This window comes from Puma concolor, chromosome D4 (genome assembly GCF_028749965.1).
Source record: "Puma concolor isolate L17-30 chromosome D4, mPumCon1.1.hap2, whole genome shotgun sequence".
Taxonomy (NCBI): Eukaryota; Metazoa; Chordata; class Mammalia; order Carnivora; family Felidae; genus Puma; species Puma concolor.
Genome location: NC_141679.1, coordinates 2143175 through 2167616, shown reverse-complemented (window position 1 = coordinate 2167616; position 24442 = coordinate 2143175). Strand labels below are relative to the sequence as shown.

At 53.6% G+C, this 24442-nt stretch overlaps 1 protein-coding gene, 2 long non-coding RNA genes and 1 pseudogene across 3 annotated transcripts; all 4 read left to right on the top strand.

Annotated features, from left to right (window-relative positions):
* The first annotated feature begins 805 nt into the window (after nucleotides 1-805).
* LOC112868666 (large ribosomal subunit protein eL21 pseudogene) lies at nucleotides 806-1397 on the top strand (annotated as a pseudogene).
* A 2094-nt stretch (nucleotides 1398-3491) lies between these two features.
* LOC147574647 (uncharacterized) lies at nucleotides 3492-6475 on the top strand. Its single transcript, XR_015243373.1, has 2 exons — nucleotides 3492-3806; nucleotides 4052-6475. It is a non-coding gene; the product is annotated as an uncharacterized LOC147574647 (long non-coding RNA).
* A 6464-nt stretch (nucleotides 6476-12939) lies between these two features.
* Nucleotides 12940-14402, top strand: LOC147574646 (uncharacterized). Its single transcript, XR_015243268.1, has 2 exons — nucleotides 12940-13587; nucleotides 13664-14402. It is a non-coding gene; the product is annotated as an uncharacterized LOC147574646 (long non-coding RNA).
* Nucleotides 14403-15229: 827 nt separating this feature from the next.
* On the top strand, nucleotides 15230-24223 carry LOC112868605 (NUT family member 2G). Its single transcript, XM_025931584.2, has 7 exons — nucleotides 15230-17073; nucleotides 19017-19734; nucleotides 20219-20347; nucleotides 20686-20825; nucleotides 21270-21556; nucleotides 22875-22991; nucleotides 23366-24223. Exons 1-7 carry the CDS (start codon nucleotides 17058-17060, stop codon nucleotides 24119-24121), a joined length of 2163 nt encoding a protein of 720 aa, XP_025787369.2. The 5' UTR covers nucleotides 15230-17057; the 3' UTR covers nucleotides 24122-24223.
* Nucleotides 24224-24442: the final 219 nt, after the last annotated feature.

The following is a 24442-nucleotide window of genomic DNA, read 5'->3' as shown; positions in this document are numbered from 1 at the left end:
GAAGTCTTTTCCTTTGATGCTTCTCTCCTGCATCTCCCACAGTTGGTGTATAGACATGCAACAGATTTTTGCACGTTTATTTTGTATCCTGCAAATTTACTGAATTCATTTATCAGCTGCAGCAGTTTTTCAGTGGAGTCTTTAGGATTTTCTGTATGCAGCATCATGTCATCTGCAAATACTGTTAAAATGTCCATACTACTCAAAGCAATCTATACATTTAATGCAGTCCCTATCAAAATACTAATAGCATTTTTTACGGGACTAGAACAAACAGTCCTAAAATTTGTATCGAACCACAAAACACCCTGAACAGTCAAACCAATCTTGAAAAATAAAAGCAAAGCTGGAGGGCATTGCCAATCTGGACTTTAAGTACTATCAAAAAGCTATAGTAATCAAAACAGTATGGTACTGGCATAAAAAGAGACACATAAACCCAGAAATAAACCCACAACTATACGGTCGATTAATCTTTGACAAAGCAAGAAGGAACATCCGATAGGAAAACACAGTCTCTTCAAACAGTGTTGGGAAAACTGGGCTCAACATGCAAAAGAACGTAACTGGACCATCTTCTTACACCATACATAAAAATGATTTCAAAATGGATTAAAGACCTAAATGTGAGACCTGAAGCCTTAAAAATCCTAGAAGAGAATACAGGCAGTATTTTCTTTGACACAGGCCATAGCAGCTTCTTTCTAGATGTACCTCTTGAGGAAAGGGAAATAAAAGCAAAAGTAAACTACTGGAACTATACCAAAATGAAAATCTTCAGCACAGTGAAGGAAAAAAACCAACAAAACTAAAAGAGAACCTTTAGAAGATATTTGCCTTTCGGCCGGAACCGCCATCTTCCAGTAATTCGCCAACATGACCAACACAAAGGGAAAGAGGAGAGGTACTCGCTATATGTTCTCTAGGCCTTTTAGAAAACATGGAGGTGTTCCTTTGGCAACATACAAGTGAATCTACAAGAAAGGTGATATTGTGGACATCAAGGGAATGGGCACTGTTCAAAAAGGAATGCCCCACAAATGTTACCATGGCAAAACTGGAAGAGTCTACAATATTACCCAGCATGCTGTTGGCACGGTTGTAAACAAACAAGTTAAGGGCAAGATTCTTGCTAAGAGAATTAATGTACATATCGAACACATTAAGCACTCAAAGAGCCGAGACAGCTTCCTGAAGCGTGTGAAGGAAAATGATCAGAAAAAGAAGGAAGCCAAGGAGAAAGGTACGTGGGTTCAACTGAAGCGCCAGCCTGCCCCACCCAGAGAAGCAAACTTTGTGAGAACAATGGAGAGGAGCCTGAGCTGTTGGAGCCCATTCCCTATGAATTCATGGCGTGATAAATGTAAAAAAAATAAAAGACGTCAAGCCTGTCAAAATGTTTCTTTTAGTTGAGTAGCAGCGTGGTATTGTCTTCCCCAAAGAAGTATTTAAAGCAAACTTTATATCCGAATTCACTGGGGGATGGCTTTATTCAAATTTTGTGGGTTTTGAGGCACCTGGATGACTCAGTTAAGCATCCGACTTTGGGTCAGGTCATGATCTTGCAGTCCATGAGTTTGAGCCCCACCTCAGGCTCTGTGCTGACAGCTCAGAGCCCGGATCCTGCTTTGGATTCTGTGTCTCCCTCTCTCTGCCCTCCCCTGCTTGTGCTCTCTGTCTCAAAACTAAACGTTAAAATATGAAGAAAAAAAAGAAGGTATTTGCAAATGACATATCCAATACAGGATTAGCATCCAACACATAAAAAGAATTTATAAAACTCAACACCCAAAAAGCAAATAACCCAAGATACCACCTCATACCTGTCAGAATGGCTAAAATTAACTCAGGAAACAACAGATGTTGGTGAGGATGCAGAAAGAGGACAATACTTTTACACTGTTGATGGGAAAGCAAACTGGAAAACAGTATGGAGGCTCCTCAAAAAATTAAAAACGGAACTACCCTACAACCCAGCAATTGCACTACTAGGTATTTATCCAAAGGACACAAAAATGCTGATTCAAAGGGACACACGCACCCCAATGTTTATAGCTGCATTATCAACAACAGCCAAATTATGGAAAGAGCCCAAATGTCCACTGACTGCTGGATATGGAAGATGTGTATATACACATACACACAATGGAGTATTACTCAGCGATGAAAAAGAATCAAATCTGGACACCTGCAACAACGCTGATGGAACTAGAGTGTATCTGGTAAGTAAATGTCAGGCAGAGAAAGACAAATATCACATGATTTCACTCCTATGTGGAATTTCAGAAACATAACAGATCAACATAGGGGAAGGGAAGGAACAATAGAGGGAGGCAAACCATAGCAGAGAACTGGGGGTTAACAGAGGGGAGCTGGGGGGGGAATGGACTAAATGGGTGATGGGCATTAAGAAGGGTACTTGTTGGGATGAGCACTGGGTGTCATATGTAAGTGATAAATCATACTGGGTTCTACTCCTGAAACCAATACTTCACGGTATGTTAACTAACTTGAATTTAAATAAGTGTAATATTTAAAAAATGGGCCCAAAACATGAACAGACATTTCTCCAAAGAAATCCAAATAGCCAACGTGAAAAGATGCTCATCATCACTCATCATCAGGGAAATGAAAATGAAATTACAATATCACCTCACACCTGTCAGAATGGCTAAAATCAACAACACAAGAAACAGGTGTTGGCAAGAATGTGGAGACAAAATGGACCCATGTAGTTCAAATTCATGCAGTTCAAGGATGACATGTATACACTACTTACAAGATATTCATTTATATTCAAACCTATATAGACTCAGAGTTAAGGGATGGAAAAGGATACAATACCCCATTCAAACGATTTTAAGTCAAAAACTTTCTGTAGACCATAAAAGGTCTGTATATGATGACTGAAGAGTCCATTTAACGGCAAGATATAACAACCATACGTACACCCAATATCCAAGCACCTAAACATATAAAGTAAATGCTGACGTATTATATTGCACTATAATGATGTTATGGGACTTCAAAAACTCACTTATAATAACATAGAATATCCAGACAGAAAATCAGTAAAGAAACAGTTGACTTGAACAATAGTATAGATCAAATGGGCCTTACAGACATACACAGAACTCCTATTCCATCCAACAGCAGCAAAGATTCATTTCTAGTACACAAGCAACGCTTTCCAGGATAAATAATACGTTAAGCCACAAACAGATCTTAAGTTAAGAAGATCAAAATTATTCAAAGGATCTTTTCTGACCACAAGGGAATGAAACTAGAAATCACTAGCAGCAAAAACAAACAAACGAACAAAACAAATTCACTAATGTACAAACTAAACAGCCCACTCTTGAACACCCATTTGCTCAAAGAGGAAATCAGAAGGGAATTGAAAAAGTGTATCAAGACAAACTCAAAGAAACACAGCACACCCAAACTCACAGGATGCAGCAAAGGCAGTAAGTACTAAGACAGAAGTTTATAGTCATAAATGCCTAGATCCAAAAAATAAAATAAAAAGGACCTCAAATAAACAACCTACCTTTACACCTCAAGGACCTAAGGAAAAAAAGAAAAAAATAATCCTCAAGTTGGCAGAAGGAAGGAAATAGTACAGATTGAAACAGAACTATATCAAGTAAAGAACAGAAAAAACAGCAGAAAAAGTTTTAAAAACTAAGTGGTGATTCTTGAAAAGATAAATTCAACACACCCTTAACTACCTTAATTAAGTAAAAAGGACTCGAATCAAGAAAATCAGAAGGGAAAGAGGATGCAATAAAAAGTGATGCCTCAGGGTGCCTGGGTGGCGCAGTCGGTTAAGCATCCGACTTCAGCCAGGTCACGATCTTGCGGTCAGTGAGTTCGAGCCCCGCGTCACGCTCTGGGCTGATGGCTCGGAGCCTGGAGCCTGTTTCCGATTCTGTGTCTCCCTCTCTCTCTGCCCCTCCCCCGTTCATGCTCTGTCTCTCTCTGTCCAAAAAATAAATAAAAACGTTGAAGAAAAAAAAAATTAAAAAAAAAAAAAAAGTGATGCCTCTAGTCCTAAGAGAAAAATACACTGCAATTCAGGCCTATCTCAAGAAACAAGAAAAATCCCAAATACAAAATCTAACAGCACACCTAAATGAACTAGAAGCAGAACAACAAAGAAACCCCAAGGCCAGCAGAATAAGAGGAAAAATAAAGATCAGAGCAGAAATAAACAACATAGAATCCAAAAAAATATTGTTTAAATGCCCATACTGCCTAAAGTGCCCTATCGATTTCACGCAATCCCTATTAAAATTCCAACGGAATCTTTACAGAAATAGAAAAACAATCCAAAAATTTATAGGGAACCACAGATCCTGAAGAGCCAAAACAATTTTGAACAAGAGCAAAGCCTGAGGCATCACATTTCCTGATTTCAAAATAGATTACAAAGCTACAATAATCAAAATAATACAGTGTTGCCATATAGACATACAGGTAAATGGACCCAAGAGCCCAGAAATACATCCATCTATAGTGTGATCTTCAAGAAGGATTCCAAGAACTCACAAAGTGGGGAAAGGGTAGGCTCTAATAAATGGTGATGGGAAAACATGCTTAAGAGTGAAACTGGTGCCTTATTCAACTTCCATCACAAAAATCAACTCCAAATGGATAAAAGAGACTTAAGACCTGAAACTACTAGATAAAAACAGAGATTCTGCTGCTGGGATCTACTTTGTGTCTTCAGAGCCTGGCATCCGGATGCATTGATCAGGGTTATGTTTAGTTTGTTGGGAGGGGTTAACAAGCACGACTGATATTCTGGCACATGCAAGGTGCTTCATCATGATTGCCCACCTCTGAACATCAACTGCATCACCTGCCAAAGTGAAACAATTAATGTTTCCACCTAGTGGGGTTTTTATGGATTTGGAATACATGCATGTGAAAGTACTCCACACAGGGCCTTGCACACACTAGAAACTCAAGTGATGCAGGGATGATGCAAATTTGCATTTTCAGTGGAGCCTGATAAACACAGCTGGGCACTCAGTTTGGCTCTGCTCTTTCTTCAACAGTTTAGGACACCAAGAGTTTTGGCTGTCAACATTTGGATAACGGGAAACATGTTGCATTCTAAAAAGGTCACCGTTTATAATTTTACAGCCAGTCTACTGAAGTTCTATGCCATGCCTGCTCCATTGGGAGCCACCCAAGGGAGGAAACAGGTTTCTCTCTCAGGAACGGTCTGGGTCTACTTTTCTCCTAGCAGAGTCCATCCAAGAGGTCAGTCCTGCCAGCACATTCTGGAGAGGACTGGTCATGTCTGACTTCCTGGAGGGCAAGTCCTGACCTACCAGCCACCCCACTGAGGACAGGACTCCTGGGGGACTCAGCCCCATTCTGCATCCAGCCACCAGCAGAAGTGATATTCCCAGACCAATCCAGGTGAAAATGAGAAGACTGCTGACAATTCCAGGGGAATGGCTGCCCTAGAGAAGAGACAGGATGACGGCAAGCCACAGGAGGTCACAACAAACAACGGTCAGTACACATGGGGGAGACTTACAGCCACCAATACAGCCCCATATCCCACTCCCAGGCCAACAGACACTCCACCCAGTCACAGTGATCTGTGCCACCATCAAACAGGCCCACAGAGCTCCACACATCCTCAAACACACAAACCCTCTACCTATCCGGTGCCTGGTTGTGTACCCAGAACCCTCATACCCCAAATATACATAAACCCCCAGCCCCACTAAAATTACAGCTATGGTCTTCAACAAAATAATGCACTCCCAGGGAACCTGGGTGGCTCAGTCAGTTAAGCATCCGACTTCGGCTCAGGTCGTGATCCTGCAGTCCATGGGATCAAGCCCTGCGTCGGACTCTTTGTTGACAACTCAGAGCCTGGAGGCTGCTCGGGTTCTGTGTCTCCCTCTCTGTCTGTCCCTCTCCCGCTCACACTCTGCCTCCTTCTGTCTCTCTCAAAAACAAACATACATTTAAAAATTTTTAATTAGAAAAATGCACTTCCAACCATCCCCGTATCCCCCAAAAATCCACTCAACCTCATAAAACCCCCAATGCAATGCCCACAAACCCCCCAACAATAACTGAATACATTAAAACCAAACTCACATACTCCTTAATGTTAGACACAATCCTCTAATCCCACATATACCACACACAGTCCCCTAGAGCTGTGAACATCCACACAGGCATGCCTTCAAAACTCAAATACATAAATACCCTCAGACAGACACAGACAGGGTTTCCTACCTTCTCCTAAATGGTCACTCCCCCCAAAAAACAATGACCTTACCACCCTGATACAAACGTACACCCATCTCCCTCTTGAGAACCTACAAATACCATGTCTACACCCCTCAATTCTGCACACACAACTCAAAACACCCCAATACACTAACAACCCCGATCTCCCACATCCCTCCACTCCCTAAATTCCTACCCTGACAGGATGCATGAATACAGGTAGAACACTGATATTGCAAATACACACAAAACCAACACATGAAGCATTAAAATGCATAACTCTACCTCTTCTGAAACGCACATACACATATTCACCAGTCTCAAAATGCACACAACCAGCCACACCACCCAGCCAAACCACACGCACCCACACCCACCCACACACCATTCCACACCACCTGTATACACACAGCTCTCCTTCCCCCCCGCCAAATCACACATACACAATCCCTACACATCCTTAAAGTTACCCCAACCTATCCCATACCCCCATATACCCACAAGTTATTCCACAACCTTCTTTGTCCTGATTCACATTGCTTCTCCCCAGCCTCCTTCCAAACACAACACACACACACATACAACAGTCCCCTCAACCGCTGTCCCAACCCGAGGCCTCCAGAAGAAAAAAGTACTGAATATATAGAACCAACCCCTTAAACCTCTCAAAATACACAGGAACCCTTCAAAATTCCTCAAACACACTATGGACCCCTTACAAATAGAAACATACACATACGTGACCTTTCATGTCCCAAGTGCACATGCACCCAGACACATACATAAGCGATCCCCAATCCTCAAATGTATATATTAGATTACTCACTATGATTTCACTCATACGTGGAATTTAAGAAGCAAAACAGATGAACATATGGGAGGGGGGAAAATACACAGGGAGGCAAACCATAAGAGACTCTTAAACACAGAGAACCAACCTGAGGGTTGACGGGGGTGGGGTAAATGGGTGATGAGTATTAAGGAGGGCACTCTGGATAAGCCCTGGGTGTTAGACATAAGGGATGAATCACTGAATTCTACTCCTGAAACCAATATTGCACTGCATGTTAACTAGCTAGAATTTAAGTAAGTTTTTAAAGAAAAAGATGACTCACTATACCCTGAATTCACACACAGAACTCAACCTGTACTATATACACTCAACACACCACACAAACTTCCTGCAAACACCCTGAATATTCACAGGAATTCACACAACCCCAGCGCATACACACCCTCACGTCACTGGCACACACGCGTACAGAGCTCCAGTCTCACAATGAGAAAACCGCCCTCATGAGGGGCTGCCCGCGTGTCTACAGCAGGACAGCCTGCTCACACCCAGTCTGGACATTTCGATAAGGGCCTGAGCTTAGACTTCCCACCCCAAGCTCCCACTCTGCTTTTCCTAGGGCACCTTGGAAAGTAACCCTCCAGAGCTGAGCCCGTGAAAAGCGAGCAACCTCCACCCCAACCACCTGGCAGTACTAGGTGCTTGCTACCCTGCACTCTACGTCTGCTGGCTGTGACCCAAGATGGACAACTGCCCTTCCCCTGGCTCACTGCACGCCCGTTACAGGGACCTGGAAGTAAATCTTGTGACTCTCCTTCCTTGGAGGGAGGGGGGGTGTACTGAAACTGTGCGTTCGATCAAACCACCGTGTGCTTTTCACTTCCCCATGGTGTTGCTCAGGTGCTGAGGGAGCTCCCTGCTGAGGCTGCGTGGGTATGACCTGCTGACGGAGGTCTTTTTTTTTTTTTTTCAACGTTTATTTATTTTTGGGACAGAGAGAGACAGAGCATGAACGGGGGAGGGGCAGAGAGAGAGGGAGACACAGAATCGGAAACAGGCTCCAGGCTCTGAGCCATCAGCCCAGAGCCTGACGCGGGGCTCGAACTCCCGGACCGCGAGATCGTGACCTGGCTGAAGTCGGACGCTTAACGGACTGCGCCACCCAGGCGCCCCTGAAGGAGGTCTTAATACAAGACTGGTTCTTAATACAATCTACCAGCTCGGGACTCCCAACAATCCTCAGCACAACATGCAAGGGCCATCCAACCCCCCACCCACCCCCCCGCCCAGACACAAGCGCAAACCTACACACTCCCCAACTTCACACACAAAAACTCCATGCTCGTACAAACATTCACGATATTCACAATACCGATGCACACTTACACAGTTTCCACCACCTTGAAGACACTCACACACTCAGAATCTACATATAGAAACTGCGATGGGGATGAGTTTGGTGACAATGGCAAGTATCACCTGCACCTCTTTTCAGGGAAGGCCCTGTGTCCCCCGCTGGCAAGGGTGCCTTCGGGAGGCAGTGTCGACTCCCGGCTCCTTCAGGGACTGCCCAGCTACACACGGTGGCCTCACCACGGGGCATCCCCTTTCCAGGAAGGCATATGTCCCACGGGTTGATGGCGGCCTGGCCGGATTCCTCCAACTGAGGACAGACAGCTCTGAAAGAGAGTTCGGTGGGGGAAGCACAGGCTGTGTTGGAGTCTGGGGGAGACATCAATGGGTCCAATTCTGCTTTCTGTTTCTTCCCTTACAGGTGCTGTTTAGTAAACATCCTGTTCCCTAAACTCCGTGTTCAGGTCTGTTTTCTGAAGAATCCAAGCTACAAGAAGTATTTACCAAGCACGGTAAAGACTCCTCTTCTGGCTCTTACTTTCCAGTGGAGAAAACAGATGCTAAACACAGAGCTGCATCACGGACACGGACACAGACGCACAGCATTAGCCAATGTCTAGTCAGCACTTTGACCAAAAACTCTGATCTCTGCACATGGGAGGAGGAGAGGCTACAAGCACCGATATACAACTTATTAAAAACCGGTTACTGTTTCTAATTTTGTTTCTGGGGCGCTCCCAAGGAAGAGGCCTTGAGCTTCCTTAAAAGCTGCATTTCTAACCAGGGTGCACCATGGACACGTTTGTCGTTTAAAGCGTGAGTGAGCCTCGGGAAGGAGCTAGACCGCTGACCTCCAAGCTGACATTCTCTCAGGGTCCCTAACCAGGAGCAGCCACAGGAGCAGGGTCTGGCGGAGGGATGAGGGTGGCGGAATTCATCCCCTGACTTGCTCCCTCCTCCTCTCCCAGCAGAGGCAAAGCCTGCCTCCAGCCCCGTCCTGATTCCCATCCTCTCCCTGCTCTGTTCCTAGTCCCACTGACCCCGCTCTGCTTTTCCCAGTCTCTGCAGGCTGTAAGCCCTTGGACGCGCAGCTCCTACAGCAGACATCAGAGCAGCCTCCTTTCTGGAGCCACCTTTTGGGTGTCCTCAGACTCACTCCTGTGCTGCTGCAGGGCTCCTGAGCCCCCAAAGCCCAGTGTGGATGAGAGCGTTCAGCTCCTTTATCCCCACCAACTGCTGCGAAGTAGAAGGGGTGGGGGCTCCTAATGGCCTGGCCAAAGGGGCCGCTCCGTGCGGAACAGAGGATCCCTTCTGCCCAGCGAGAGATGGGGGAACACAGGGTACGTGCCGTAACGTACACTGCAAAACACCAGTGGCCCCAGAACAACCAGCTGTGATCGGCCTCAGCCATTCCAGACATTTCCATCCATTCCACGTGAGTGGGGCGTTTTCAGTGCTGGTTTGGGATATCGAGACACTCCTGTTCTTCTCCCCTAAAGCTCAGGGTCTACGTCTTCCCCTACCAAAAACAAAACAAATTAAAGAAACCCAAGAACGTCTACCTTGCATGTGTTACATCGTGTTCTTTTTACAACATAAAATGTTTTAAAAGACAAAAAACAGGCAAAGGTCCATTTTGCCAACAAAACACAATGCAATTAACATACCGTACTGTCCCTTTATTGGGGATAGGTTACAAAGGAGGCAGTGAGAGCCACTAGGAATCCGCTAGTGCTAAGAGAGGTGGTACTGGGGCATTCAAGAAGGTGACGTCGGCACCTTTTGCTGGAGGGAGATCCACCATGAGGGAGAACAGGCCAGTGGGAGACTCCCCATAAGGAAGGCCCAGAAAGGCTTGGGTGGGTCCAAGGGAGAGGGAGGCAGGAGGCAGCTGTGTATGTGGTCAGCTGGTGGCCATATTGATTGAACCCTCTGGTGGGTCTGCAGGTCCATGTGGACGGAGAAAAAGAGCATCAGGTCATCCCATCAGAGAAACATGAAGCTCAGATAAGCTTCCCAGGACTAGGAGCATCCTGAACCTTCAGAAAAGAAAAGAGAGCATACCCTAAAGGGTTTTGGAACATCACAGCCATACCTACCCAGAGCACAACATCCCAGTCTCTCCGGGTCTCAGCCCCCAGCCCTTCTGCAGGGACAAAGCCTCCCAACTCCAGCCTTGTCAGTTCAATGACACCCCCACCCCGCCCCCAGAGGTCCTGCCAAGCACCGAGGACTCAGGCTTCCACTGAGATGAGCTGGTTGAGAACTAGTGACATGGCTGAGCAGCATGATCGCCAAAATCCCCCACCACCTGGGGCAGCTGCTCTCGCAGATACAGATTTCTACAGACCGTCACCACCTGGAACCCACGTGGAGGGTGTCCTTGCCTACCAGCCATGCCCCAGAAGAGACAGCAGTGCCCGTAGCTGCCCGGCTGACTTGCGGGGGTTGCCCGGGAGAGCAGACCTTCCGACCTCCCGTCCAGGAATCCCCATCACACCAACAACACGCTGGTGAAGGTTCTGCACCGACAGCCATCGATGCCCACCAGGCCATCCCACTTGGGACCCAGATGCCAGGACCGCAGGTGCTGAAGGAGTCTCCACCCACCTAACAGACACCCCCAACCTAACTGCACATCACCAATGTTTACAGGGATGCTTCGGCCCTAACCGGTGGGCCAACCTGATTAGGAGTGACGCAACGGTTCAGAATGACCAGGCTCGGTGCACACGTACAAGGGCCCACAGCTCCGGAAGCTCCACTCACAATTCACAGAGTCACCCCCCCCCACACACACACACCCCCAACGATGCCCGAATATGCTTGCTTCACCCATCCATCTATCCATCCATCCATCCATCCATCCATCCATCCATCCATCCACACAGACCGGTGGTGTGCTCCTAAATGCTCAAGAAAATGCTCCCGGAGAAAGGAGGGAAAGGCTTCCTTTGTGGCTTTTACCTAGCATTCGCAGCTTGACTCCTTCAAGCGACCCGCCTGCTGACACTAAACACAGAACTAGGAACAGATGCGCACCACTCACCATCCCGAGTCGGCACAAGTCACTTCCAGCACACCCCAACACTTCACACAAGCCCACATCACGACGGCACATCAAACACCCCCCCACCCCCGACGCCAGGAACGAGTCACGGACTTGCCCTCTACACACCAACACACACACACAACTCCACTATCCAAAGAAATGCCCTTGGAATGCTCCTAAAACCTTCACGCCTTGCGAACAACTTGGATAATTCCTGTAGCTGGAGAGGGATAGATACACAGCTGCCTACAATCAGGAAAAGAAACTGAACCACGAACCACGTGGTCCTCCGACGCTGTCCGAGTAACACACAGCACGCCACACACCGAAACTAACACACGCAGGCGCCGGTCCAAGCCCTGCCCCCATGCACATGCGCCTAATCCTTCCAAGTCTGCCGCGACTCGCACCAGCCCCCGAGTCGGAGGGGGAAACAATCGCACGTGCCACGTTCCCCAAAGTCCCGACAGCTAACCGCCGACTCCCCGAGGAGCTAGGCACTCCCCGTCCACACACGCCTCTCCGCCCGCGCTCACACACGGGCTTGGCCCCTTCATCACAAACGCCCCGAGACCGCACTACCCCACACGTGCGAACACACGTGCCACACTCCCAGCGGACAAGCTCCCGCGGCCCCACCTGTGCTCCGCTGGCCTGGCGGCCCCGCGCCCTCGGAGGGGAACCGCGACGGCCCCTCGCCCACCGCACCCTCCAGGCCCCCGAAGCACGCCCGCCGGGACGCAAATCCAGACGCGCGGCGCCCGGGACCCCGCTGCCCACGCCGACACGCCCAAGAACCCGCTTCAGAACCGCCGGGTCGGGACGCCGGGGTGCAGACCCCAGACCCGCAGCTGCCCCCCGGGACCAAGTTGCCGAAGCCGACACGCCCAAGAACCCGTTTCAGAACCACTGGGTCGAGACGCCGAGGCGAAGACCCCAGACGTACAGCCGCCCGGGACCACAATGCCGACACCGACTCCCAAGAACCCACCTCAGAACCAATTGGTCGAGACGCCGTGGCGCAGAACCCAGACCCACCGGCCGTCCGGGACCCCGGTGCCGACGCTGAAATGCCCAAGAACCCGCCTCAGAACCACTGGGTCGAGACGCCGCGGCGCAGACCCCAGACCCAATGCCGCCCCGGACCCCGCTGCGGACGCCGACTCCCAAGAACCGGTCTCAGCCCCGCACGGTCCACACCCGCACACCGCCCGAAACACTCGCGCGTCAGCTCACCGTCGCGGCGGCGGTCGCCGAGCGTCCACGCGGCCGGTTGCTACGTGACACGCGCGCGCACAAGCTAAGGCCTAAACACGGCCACCGCGGCTACGCCTGAGCGACTAAGGGCGCGCGACCCTGGCCTCGACTTGACGTCACGGGGGCACGAGGCCGCCAGGCAGGGCACCGCCTCCAGCCGGGAGGGCCGTTGAGCCCCGCCCCCACGCGCGCGCGCGCGCTCCCCGGCGCACCGCCTCAACGGACGCGGCGGGCCCTGGGGGGCGGGTCCAGGAGCGCTGCAGCCCCGCCCCCCTGGGCGTGCGCGGGCGGGCAAAGGACACGCAGGGACGCGCCTGGAGGTCCCTGCGGGGTAGGGCGCCAGGGGACCCTCTCGCGCTGGGAAGCCACTCGGGCGGCTCTAGCTCGGACGGGACGGACTCTTTATGGCCGTCCAGCCTTGGAGCCGGCGCCTGTGAAGCCAGCACTGGCGATTGTAACACCGCACACGTGCGCTCCGCGCCCTCTGACGCGGCCTTCCCACCGAGTTAGGGACCAGGTGCACCTGCAGCCCACGGCCTCCGGTGGGGCCACGGCCGCCCTCGGCCGGGACCGCCCGTCCCTCTGCTCGTCCCCGCCTTTCCACAAGTGCTGTGCCCCTTGGCCGCCCGAGCCCGAAGGTTCCATGAAGGAACAGATCAGGCGGAGAATGCAGACCTGGGGAACACTCCAAGGGCCCCCTCCCTCCCCGCCTCCTCTCCCAGAGTTTCCCGAACGCACTGCCTGTGCCAGGTTAGGTTCCTTAGTGTAGCTGCTGATACACGGGCTGCTCAGTACGTGTGATGCACGGACGTCTCCTTAGAGGCTTGTGCTCTGCCTCTGATCCTGCTGGACAGATGCAGTCACACAGGTGGGCTGGGAACGGTTTGCCCTCCCCTCCCTCCTTTTCAAAACAGCGAAGAATTTCAACTGATTTTTTGAAAAAGACTCAACTTCTTGACCAGATTTTGTAGTATTCTTGGGAGAAGCTTCAACCTTCACAACCTCTACGTGGCCAGTCGCCACCTTTGTGCTATTTGTCAGCCACAGCAGAACGATGAAACCTCGCACGGCACACCTCCAAGTCCACGGGCTGCAGACTCCAAGAGACACAAGCATGATATCCCCCACTCTGCTAATGTCCTTGCTTGTGTGGAAGGCCATCCCTCTTCTGAGGCCTGTGATCCGTGTCCAGAGATGGGTTTGTCTCAGAAGTTGATGCAGGAACGGCCAGAGATCAGGGTCTAAAGGAATGCTCTTACTCCCTCCTAGGACCAGTCTTCCCAGGTTACATTTGGGCTAATTTGATGCCATCTAGACTCTTGACTCTAGATTTCGAAGTGTTCGAAAATGATCGCAGAATGGGGACCAGAGAAGTTTTCTGCAGTGTCATCTTTTATCAGTGGCCCTGAGAAGGGTCACTCAAGTCCTACCTCTGAGCCATGAGTGAGAATCTTAGCAATAATTGGTTGACTGACTGGACGAAGGGAGCAAACAAGAAGGAGCCTGCTTTCACGAGTGCCTGAGTACATTTTGCCTCAAAACTCTCTAAAACAAAGCTGTTGCCTGAAACCCATTTCAGCCTTCCCCGGATAAAAGCTCAGGCCTTGAGCAATGTCTCCAAGTTGTTCATTTTTCAATGCCCAGCAGGGATGTTTGCAATAAAGTTCACTATGATGTGCTTGAGTGGCTCTCAGCTCATCTCCCCAGCTCCCGTCCAGGAAGCGTGCTCAGAGCAGCTGCCAGAGAGAACACAAAGATGGGTGCCTGTGGAGAGTCCCTTCCACACTGCAGAGTGGGAGAGGCCTGGGGAATGTCCTGAAGGGCTGCACCGTGGAGCTCACCTGCTTTGGGTGGCTGGCCCTACACTCCAGAAGTGCTAATATAAAGAATCCCTGGGCCCTGTCAGGGTGGGAGTTGGGAGAAAACTTAGAAACCGTGTGGACATTGCAGAGGAATTGGGAAATGACTCTCTTACATGACTATAGTACGGAGCAGGGGGAGGGGAGGAACTCCAGGTCCCGAACTCAAAGTCCAGTGCCTTTCCGCATCAGGGTGTCCACTGTTCAGTTTCCACACACTGGTGGCCTTTGGAGTCAACTTTTCCTCAAGGGGGCAAGGAATTGTTTCGGTGCCTTAACCAGGAGTCTTTTTCAGTGTATGGTCAGTGTGGAGCCATCCTTCTAAACCTCCCTTTCCTTCCCCAACACCCTGCCATCCTAGGAGCTGTACTGCTATGATAGCAGGGGTGAAGCAGGTCTCCCAAGAGATTGGTGGCAACCACTGAGGTTCTTAACCCTCGTCACCCTTGGCCAATTTCCTAACAGTCCTCTCTCCTGACGACACAAAACCCCAATGCTCTTTCATGTCATTTTGAACCTTCCCAGTAAACTGATGTTGATGTGCAATATGAAAAGAAGAATCAAGCAAGACTTTAAAGAGGTGCTCCCATGATTCTCGTGCAGATGAGGCCACATGCCCTGATGAGCATGGATTCCAAAGAACAAGGGTCTCTCATGCAGACAGGAAATACACAAGCCCGTGAGCAGGGCTTCCAGGCTAGCATTGGCCAATGAGAACTTAGAGGAAGCTGGTTGTGTGAATGGGGGTTGGACGTCAGTGGATAGATGGCAGGTGCACATCCATTTCATGGGGATTGATTTTAACCCCTAGGAAAACCAGGACTGTAGGATGTTAGGGAGGGGAAGTTTTCCTAACCCTTACTTCTGTCCTTAGTCCCATTAATTCCAGATACTCAATTCTGTATATTTGGCGCCTCCAAATTCCATATCACCCAAAGAGCCTATAGACACCGTGTGTGTGTGTGTGTGTGTGTGTGTGTGTGTGCATGTGCGTGCGCAGGCAAGTGATTTTGTGGGTGAGCCAAGATAGCACTCTTTTTTTTTTCAAAGTAGCACCCTTGAGTCTCCTAATCCAAGTTCTCTTTCCCACAAGGTGACTAATATTAGCTGAATATATTACACTGTTTGGGTAGAGATGCCATATAAAGTACAGAACTCCAGCTAAATGCAAAATTCAAATCAACTGGGAACAAATTTCCAGTAAAAGTTATATCCAAAATATTGCATGGGACACAATTATTCTAAAAGCTGATCCTTATTATCTGAAATTCTAACTCAGTTGAGCATCCATTATTTCATATGCTAAATCCAGCCACCCTATTCTACAGGGTCCTTGAAATGTAAAGGACTGTAGAACTCCATGTTCCCAGAATCCAGTCTCCAGAAATACGGACAGGAGCCACAGTATCAGCATAAAGTCAATCACTGGACACACTCACACCTATTTTGGAATATGTGTCAACTTTTAGCCACAGAAAAAAATACAAGCATTTTTTGAAAATGAAAATAGCTCACATGTACTTTTAGTTGCATAATCCGTCTCTCTGAAGATTTGAACGTCACAGATAACACTGGTTTCCTGCGAGAAAGGGGCTTGGTGCCCAGGAGTAAGAGGTGGGAGGGAGAGTCATCACTGCCTATTCCTTTATGTCCTTTGACATTGAACCACACAAAGCTATTGATTCTTTGAGATATTCCACTAAAAGAAGGAAAAATGTTAAGAGTCAATGTTGAATGACAGCACAGGATGCTGGGAAACAAAAAGTAGTGATTTCTGGTCCTGCATGTGTAGGCTGCACGACCACTGTCTGATAGGCTGGGGCTTTCCAGCAGAGGAGAGCATTAGTAAGGCTCGTCCTGCTTGAGTCTGAGCAGCTTCCAGCAGCGGAGGGCGGCGAGGACAGAAGGACCCGTGTGCAAGCAAGCACGCAGGATCTGCTGAGACCGTGCTAATTTGGAACCTCCGTTCCATGTGGCCTTCAGGACCCATGTGTTCATCAGAATACATGTTCTGAATCTTGTTCAGAAAGTCCGGCCTCGGTTGAAGTGAGTCAAGAGCCAGGTGGGAAGCAGAGTGGGTTGAGGGACACAAACTCGGCCGATGGATGAAAACGGAAGCAAAGGACCACCGAGTAACACCTCGGTGCTCGGAATCTGAACAACTTGTATAAATTGCCTCCAAAGGCACACAGCAATTGTGTTGCCCCTGTGTCATTTGAGAAGGACTTGTGGTCCTTGCCTACCTGCCAGAGCCCTCAGGGAATGTCTCCCCACCCCCACCCAGGGCCCTGGCCCTCGGCCCCTCCCCCGCTGCAGAATGTCAGGAGCCCTACATTCTGTCCCTGTTTACATTCAAACTTTTCCCTCCTTAATTGGATCTTGAGCATCTGCTGGAGCAGGTCGCTGTCTGGGACCTGGACTCGACGTTTCTCATTGTGGTGGCTGTAGGATACAGTGGTCCCTGCCCAAGCCTGCGGGGATGGCCTCAGAAGGAGGTAAGCCTGTGGGTTGGGCAGGCGTGTCCGCGTCCCTGCCATCCCTCAAATCCGTGGGATTCAAATGTGACACTTGGACAGGGGCACATGGGGGCGGGGGTGGGGGTTGGGTAGGGAAAGAGTGTGGGGGCCAAGGACAGCTCATCTGGGAGGCTGGGAGCCCGTGGAAACCTGCAAGGACCCTGGGGAGGAGGGCGGGTCGAGACCTCGTAGGGGAAATGCCCTGGGTGTGGAGAACGGATGGAGGCAGGCACACTGCGTGTCGCTGGAGTCACACACCACTTTGACAGTTTGTAGCAGAGGTGGCACCGTGTCGTGGTGGTGGCACAGGCAGGGTCGCAGGGAAAGGACAGCCGGGTGTGGTATTCCTCAGACACCTGGACCTCCCCCACCATACCCTCCAAGGGACTTGACTGCAGATTCTGGGTCTCCATAGTGCCTGATAGGGATGTGGGGGGAGATGGTCTGAGCCAGGACGTGGTTCAGTGGGGCGGTCTTGTGGCCAATGTCCTCCCCGGGAGCGGGGCTGGAAGTTCCTCTAACACCCCCGGCCCCGGACTTCCACCCCTTCCAGCCCAGAGCTGACTTCTCCCCAGCCCAGGTGACCCTTTTCGTAGATTCAGCAGGGACAGGGCATCAGGTGGCCTCAACCGAGGTAGGCCTTGGGTTCCTCAGCTGTTCTGGGTCCCTCTTCCTCTTGAGGACGTGCGGTCCTTCCACCTGCTTCGTCTTGTCCGGGGTTTCCTGGCCAACCCTCAGCCCTGGGAGCCACCTTTGAGATGAAGAGTCGGCTTGTATTCCTCGTCCCTGTGCCGTGGATGGGGAACGGAGTGTAGCGTGGTTGGGTGTCCCAAGCAGCATCTGTGAAAGCTGAGTCCTCCTTACAGGGGAGAGGAGGGGAGCCTGGACGGGAGGACCATCTTCTGTGGCTGTATGACATGTCGTGGGACAGCTGTTGATCAGTTAGATGTGCAGGTGTGTCCCTTGTCCCCCCGAACGAGGACCCGCATGGGTTCTTCCTGAACAGGCACGGGATCCAGCCCCTTTTCCTCCTGGCCCTGGGCTCATGCTGGGCTCCTCGTGTGTCCTCACCTTCACTGTTGGAGCTGGAAGGGGAAGACCACAGAAGCCTGCATTCCCGCAACCAGTCCCACGTGACCCAGCTCCAGAGTCCCCCCGCCCCAACAGCCCCGCTGCCCCGTCTGCATTGCCCTTTGCTAGTCTTCTGTAGCCACCGTGGGCTGCGAGTGACAGGAACCAGGGAACATGACGCCTGCCTCACACTCTCCCAGGATCCGAGCTGCTGAGCGGTGGCAGCACCTGGCCCGTGCGGCGTGTGGGCTGTGGGGGTTCCTAAGACGGGGTTACGTGGGGGCTCGGAGGCCGCGCTTCTAGGGAGAAAGATATTACAAGCGTTTGTTTTCTTATGTTAGGACAGGAAGAAAGGGAGGGAGTTTTACTGAGCGTCAGGCATTGGGGGTCTGAGCAGGAGAGGGGCCCAAATGGTTTAGACGCTGCCCGTTCACAAAGGCCCTTCAGGTGACTCGGACGTACCTGGGAGCAGAACCCAAGCCGCCTGGGAGCCGGCCGAGGGCATTTCCCACGGGGCAGATGTCCACCCAGCCCCTCGTCCAGGAGGACAGCCCGTGAGGATGGAGGGTGGTGTCTGGGGTCCTGGGGAGGTTCCCAGAGTCAGTGCTGGCCAAGGCTGCCTCTTCCAGGCAGGCAGGCTGTCTTGTTGAGGAGGGCGGGGACAGTAATTGTCGTCTGGAGGCCAGAGCATGGAACTCACTCCAGGACACTTGCAAACCGCACCTTTTCCTGTAAGCGTCCCTCCCGTGTCGCGATTCCCCACTCCGCTCCCTAGTGAGCAAAGGGGCCCAGGATCCTGCGTCCTGGCTGCGATTCTCCGACTCCATCCGGCCCTTCCCTTCTGTCCACAGCATCTCCAGTGCTGGCACCGCATGTGGCCATGGACCCGGAGGCCTCCGTGTCTTCTTTGACGGCACAGCCGTTTCCCCCACCTGCTGCTGGCGCCTCGCACTGGTCACCCCGGGGGCAGCACTCGCCGCCCCACGTGACCCCGCCATTCACGCCTGGCAGCCCCGTGGTGCTGCCCACTTTCTGCAGGACACCGCTGGTGGCAGGAGATGCCGTCCATGGCCCAGGTGGGACCCGGGCCTGTAACGTCATCGTCCAGGTCAGGTCAGAGTGGGGGCCCGCAGATACCCCCCAGACTCAGACCGTCGTCCTCACCCAGGCCCCCGCTCGCTGGAGTCCTCCCGGGGCCCTCTGTGGGGGTGCTGCGTGTCCCACACCCCTGTTCCTGGCAACGTCGGCAGCGGGGAGCCCCGTGTCCGCCCCAGCCGTCGGGGGCACCTGGGCCGGCAAGGGAGGCTCCACCCCGGGCCTTCGACCTCAGGCTCCCCCCCCGGCTGTCCGGCGGGCCCCCGTGGTGCCCCCGGGGACCGCAGGGCCGCAGCCCCCCGCGGCTGCCAGGGAGGGCAGCCTGGCCAGCGGCCCCGCCAAGGCCTCGCCCGCGGACTCCTGTAGCCCCAAGAGTGTGTACGAGAACTTCCGGCGCTGGCAGTGCTTCAAGGTCCTGGCCCGCAGGCACCTCCCGCAGAGCCCCGACGCCGAAGCCCTCTCCTGCTTTCTCATGTGAGCGCCTTCTGCCCCCCCGCCGCCCTCAGCCAGGACCCTGGGGTGTGCCCAGGGCGGGGGCCTCAGGGTGAGGAGAGGAGGGTGTGAGCCAGTGCCGCTCGGGGAAGGCAGTGCGGCGCGGGTCCTCTGGGGTCCCCCGCCGGACACGGGGTGACGGCACTTCCCGCAGGGGACCGGGGGACCGGATCACTGCCTGGCACGGCACGCTCAGTATCGTCATTACGGAACGCAGGGTCCGGGGGCAAAGAGCTCCCTGATCCAGGTGCGGGTGGGTGGTCAGCCTGGAGCCCAGGGCCCGGGGCTGCCCAGTGTGAGGCAGTGACAGTGGTCGCCTGGAGGGGGCTGGTTTGCACGGCCAGACACCGCCTGTCACCTGCCAGCACTGAGTCTCGCTGGGCGGGGGACACGTGCTGCACAGGGCGGGGTGGGGCAGGGTGGGGCCACCAGGCCGCAGCCGCCGCCTGACCCCGAGGGCTTGCAGCCCGGTGCTTCGGTCCCTGGCCCGCCTGAAGCCCACCATGACGCTGGAGGAGGGAGTGTGGCGGGCCGTGCAGGAGTGGCAGTGCAGAAGCAACTTTGACCGGGTCATCTACTACGAGATGGCAGGAAAGTGAGTCAGGGTCCCAGCCCCAGGCCCGTGGGACCCGTGAGGCCGGGCTGAGCACAGGGTCCTCCTCACCTACCTGCCCAGGCTTCAGCCCCAACCTGATCGACACCCACCCCTGCCTCCATGTGAAGGTCTCAGGATGGGGGCTGAACCTGCGGCCCCGGGGAGGTGGGACCCCCTCTGGGGCCGGGCCGGATCGGCCAGCCTGCTGCCTCCTGGGGGGCCAGGACCATGGCTGCCGCTGCCGGGCACTGCCTCTTCCGGTCCCCCACGGCCTCCGCCTTTGCTGGGCTCCACGGCCGGGCCCCTCCTCAGTGTGGCCTGGGTCTCCTCACCCCCAGGTTCATGGAGTTTGAGGCAGAGGAGGAGATACAGATTCAGAAGCTGCAGTGGGTGAAGGTGGCCCAGGGCGCATCTGCTCCAGCCCCACCCAAGCCTGGAACACAGGGGTCCCCAGCCCTGGAGGGGGGCCGGCCGCCAGGTACAGCACCCACATTCCCAAGGGAGCTGGCGGCCGGAGGCAGTGGGGCCTAGGGAAGGCCGCTGTCCCCACGTCCTGTCTCGTCCTTCACGTGGGCCTTGGTCTTTCAACCAAACCAGCCGCAGAGAGCCTGGGGTCGTAGCTGCCCTTTGTCACCGTGAGATATTGACCTGGCAAGTCCCACCTCCCTGTCAAGGGACCCAACAGAACTCTGCCTGGAAAGCGGGCTGCGGGGGGAGACCCTTGGAGAAACGGTGGGTCCTCTGTTGCTCACAGGAGACGCTATTGGATGCTCCTCCCCTCAGCTCCCCCGTCCCAGGGTGCCTGTGGCTTCAGGTGGCCCTGACCCAGCCCCCACCGACATCAGTGTCCCCCAAACCCTGCCCTCTCCACAAGCAAGCTGGAGCCCCTGTCACCTCCTCCCTCCTTCCCGCTCTGCCTCAGCCCGCATTCCCAGGAAGGCCGGCTCCAGGGCCCAGCCACCCTGCCCGCAGCCACACAGACCCCCGCAGCCCAAGGCACCCAAGGAGATCCCCCCTGAGGCTGTGAGAGAGTACGTGGACATCATGGAGGGGCTGCTGGGGCCTGCCTGCTCAGCCCCGGGGGCGCTAGCGGGTGAATGGGGACAGGACGGAGAGGAGCCACGGCAGGACGAGGACGCCATCTACCTGGACCCGGGTCTTCTCAGCTACATTGACAAGCTGTGTTCCCAGGAAGACTTCATCACCAAGGTGGGCCGGCCCACAGCCTGGCGTCTGGAAGATTCCAGGCATTGCCACTCCGACACCCGGAGTGGGACTGTGCCTAGGCCTTTGGGATCAAGCTCTGTTCCCCGTTCCTGAGCTGTGTGTGTGCAGGCATGTGTGTGTGCACGTGTGTGTACTTGGGTGCATGTGCTTACGAGCATGTGTGTACTTGTGTGTATGTACGTACAAGCAAGGGTTTGTATGTGTGTGTATTTGAGTGAATGTGCTTATGTGCATGTGCGTGTGGGTACTTGTGTGCATGCATGTGTGTATACTTGTGTGCATATGCGTCCATTTATGTGTGTGCATGGGCGTGTACTTGAGTGCATGTACATACGTGCAAGTGTTTGTGTGTGTACTTGTGTGAACGTGCTTACGTGCGTGTGTGTGTGCCTGCGTGTAGGGTGCATGTGTGTGTGCTCTCGTGTGCGTGTGCATACATGTATGTGTGTGCATGTGCGTGTACTTCTGTGAATGTGCTTATGTGCACGTGTGTGTGCCTTCGTGTAGCGTGTGTGTGTGTACTTGTGTGCATGTACGTACATGCAAGGGTTTGTTTGCATGTGTACTTGAGTGAATGTGCTTAGGTGGATGTGTGTGTGCCTGTGTGTGTTTGCATGTGTGTACTTGGGTGCATGAACATACGTGCAAGGGTTTGTATGTCTGTGTACTTGTGTGAATGTGCTTACGTGCATGTAAGTGTGCCTGCGTGTAGGGTGCACCTGTGTGTACTTGTGTGTGTGTGTGTCCATGCATGTGTTTGTGGCTGTGTGTAGTGTGCCTCTGTGGGTACTTGTGTACATGAACGTGTGTGTACTTGTGTGTGTGTGCACCTGTGCAGGTGTGGGTGAACCTGTGTGGGTGTCTGTGTGTGGCCTGTGTGTATGTGTACGTGCATGTCTTTGTGTGTATGCATATGTTTGTGAGGATATGTTGGTGTCTACCATTTGAATGCTTCTGTGTCTCTGTGTGGGCACATATGTGTTGGGGGTGTGTGTGCATACGCATTTGTGTGGCTTTTGTGTGTGCGTATGTGTATATGTATGTATGTGTGTATAGGCTTTGTCTCTCTGTGTATGCATGTGTGAAATTTTGTTGTCTGCACGTGTGCCTGTGTGTGCATGTGTGTGTGTGCGTGTGCGCCTGTCTGCGTGTGCGTGCAGCCAGTGACCATGATGGTTCAAACATCCTGCCTTGTGCAGAAGGCGGGGTGGGGCTTCACGTTACCAGTTTCCCTGCGGGTCCTGCTTGGCTCACAGGTGCCCCCTGCCCAGGTGCCCACAGCCTGTTCCTTCTGTCCCAGGTGGAGGCAGTCATTCACCCGCGATTCCTGGCAGAACTGCTTTCTTCAGAACCACAGCTGGATCTTTTGGCCCTCGCTGAGAAATTGGAGCAGGAGGAAGGACTCTCCCTTGCAGAGGTGAGCAGGGCAAAGAGAGACGCAGGAGAGGAGCTGAGCCAGGGGAGGGAGGGGACCCAGGTGAGCCAGGGAAGGGGGGCCGCTCAGTACAAAGGCACACGTGACTCGGTCCCCCGCTCCCCTGCCTAGGAGGCATGGCACTGGGGAGGCGAGCTCCAGGAGCTCCAGGGCAGGTACCGAGCAGAGAATGCCATCTACAGGATGGGGAGCCTGGGAAGGGAGGGAGGGACTCGGGGGGATATCAGGAGAGCCAGGGCCTCACGGGCCACCCGACCCCTCCTCCCACCCCCCCCACCCCCGTCCCCCATGCCACCGTCCCACCTCCCCTCTCACACTCCCGCGCTGGCCAGTCACCGTCACCTCCCTCCTCCCAGCTGGTAGAGAAGAGACTGGTGGCCTTGGCGGTGGAGGACGGTGTGCCCACAACCCCGAGTCACTGTGCAGCGACACTGGGCTCCGGGCCTGAGGGTGAGGCCAGGGCCCGGCCAGGGGTCAGCCGTGAAGCCTGCCCAGCAGAGAGCGAGTGCCAGGACCTCCGGAGGCACAGCCGGGCACACGCGCACCCGTGCAGACCCAGAGCCTTTGCCGCGTCTCCAGGACAACAGCAGCTGCCTGCCCTCCGGGCTGGTGGGCTCTCCTCTCCTCCCCAGGGGCCAGGGCGCACCCCTCCTCGGCCGGACCCCAGGGATGCCCCGTTGTTCAGAGAGGCCCCCCCTGCTAGGGAGCCTGGCGGGCCAGCAGATGGGTCCAGTGAGGACGAGGAGGAGCTGCCCAGCCTGGCCTTCCTCCTGGCCTCTGGGCACAGCCTGCTGCCCTGGGGGCTCTCCCAGAGTCCTGCTCCGGCCCCGGGCCTCCCCAGCCCTGGAGGGCGCGGGCCGCGGGGAGCTCCCCAGGCCCCCGCTGCTCAGAGAATGGGCCGCAGCCCAGCCGCTCCCCCAGCTGCCAAGTCCAGAAAGCGGGCTCTGCGTGCGGGTCTGGCCGCTGCCGGGAAGACGCCCCTCCCAGGGGCCAGCCTCAGGGGCTCGGTGCGGGCCCTGGCCGTGGGGCTGCTTCGGCCCTCTCTGCCTCCAAAGAGAAGGTGTGGCTCCTTTGTCCCAGGGAGGAGGAAGAAGCAGCACTGCAGCCCGTAGGGAGCCCTGGGCCCACCCTTCAGTGCTGATCCTGGCTGGGGGGAGAGGGGGAGGGCACGACTGCGGGCGGGGCGGCAGCAGCCCCCAGGGGCGCTGCGTGTACGTGGGAATAAAGATGGTTTTGCCGGGAAATGCGTCTGGGCCGCTGCGTGGAGATGCCCTGGCCGGAGGGAAGGGGTCTGGGAGGGGCCTCCAGGGGCTTGCGGTCACCATGTGCGTCCCTGAACATCCAGGGATGGGCGCCCTCTGCACCACAACCGTCTTCCAGAGTGCAGTCTGCAGTCAGCCCTGTCTTCTCCGGGAGCTGCCCTCTGCCTCCCT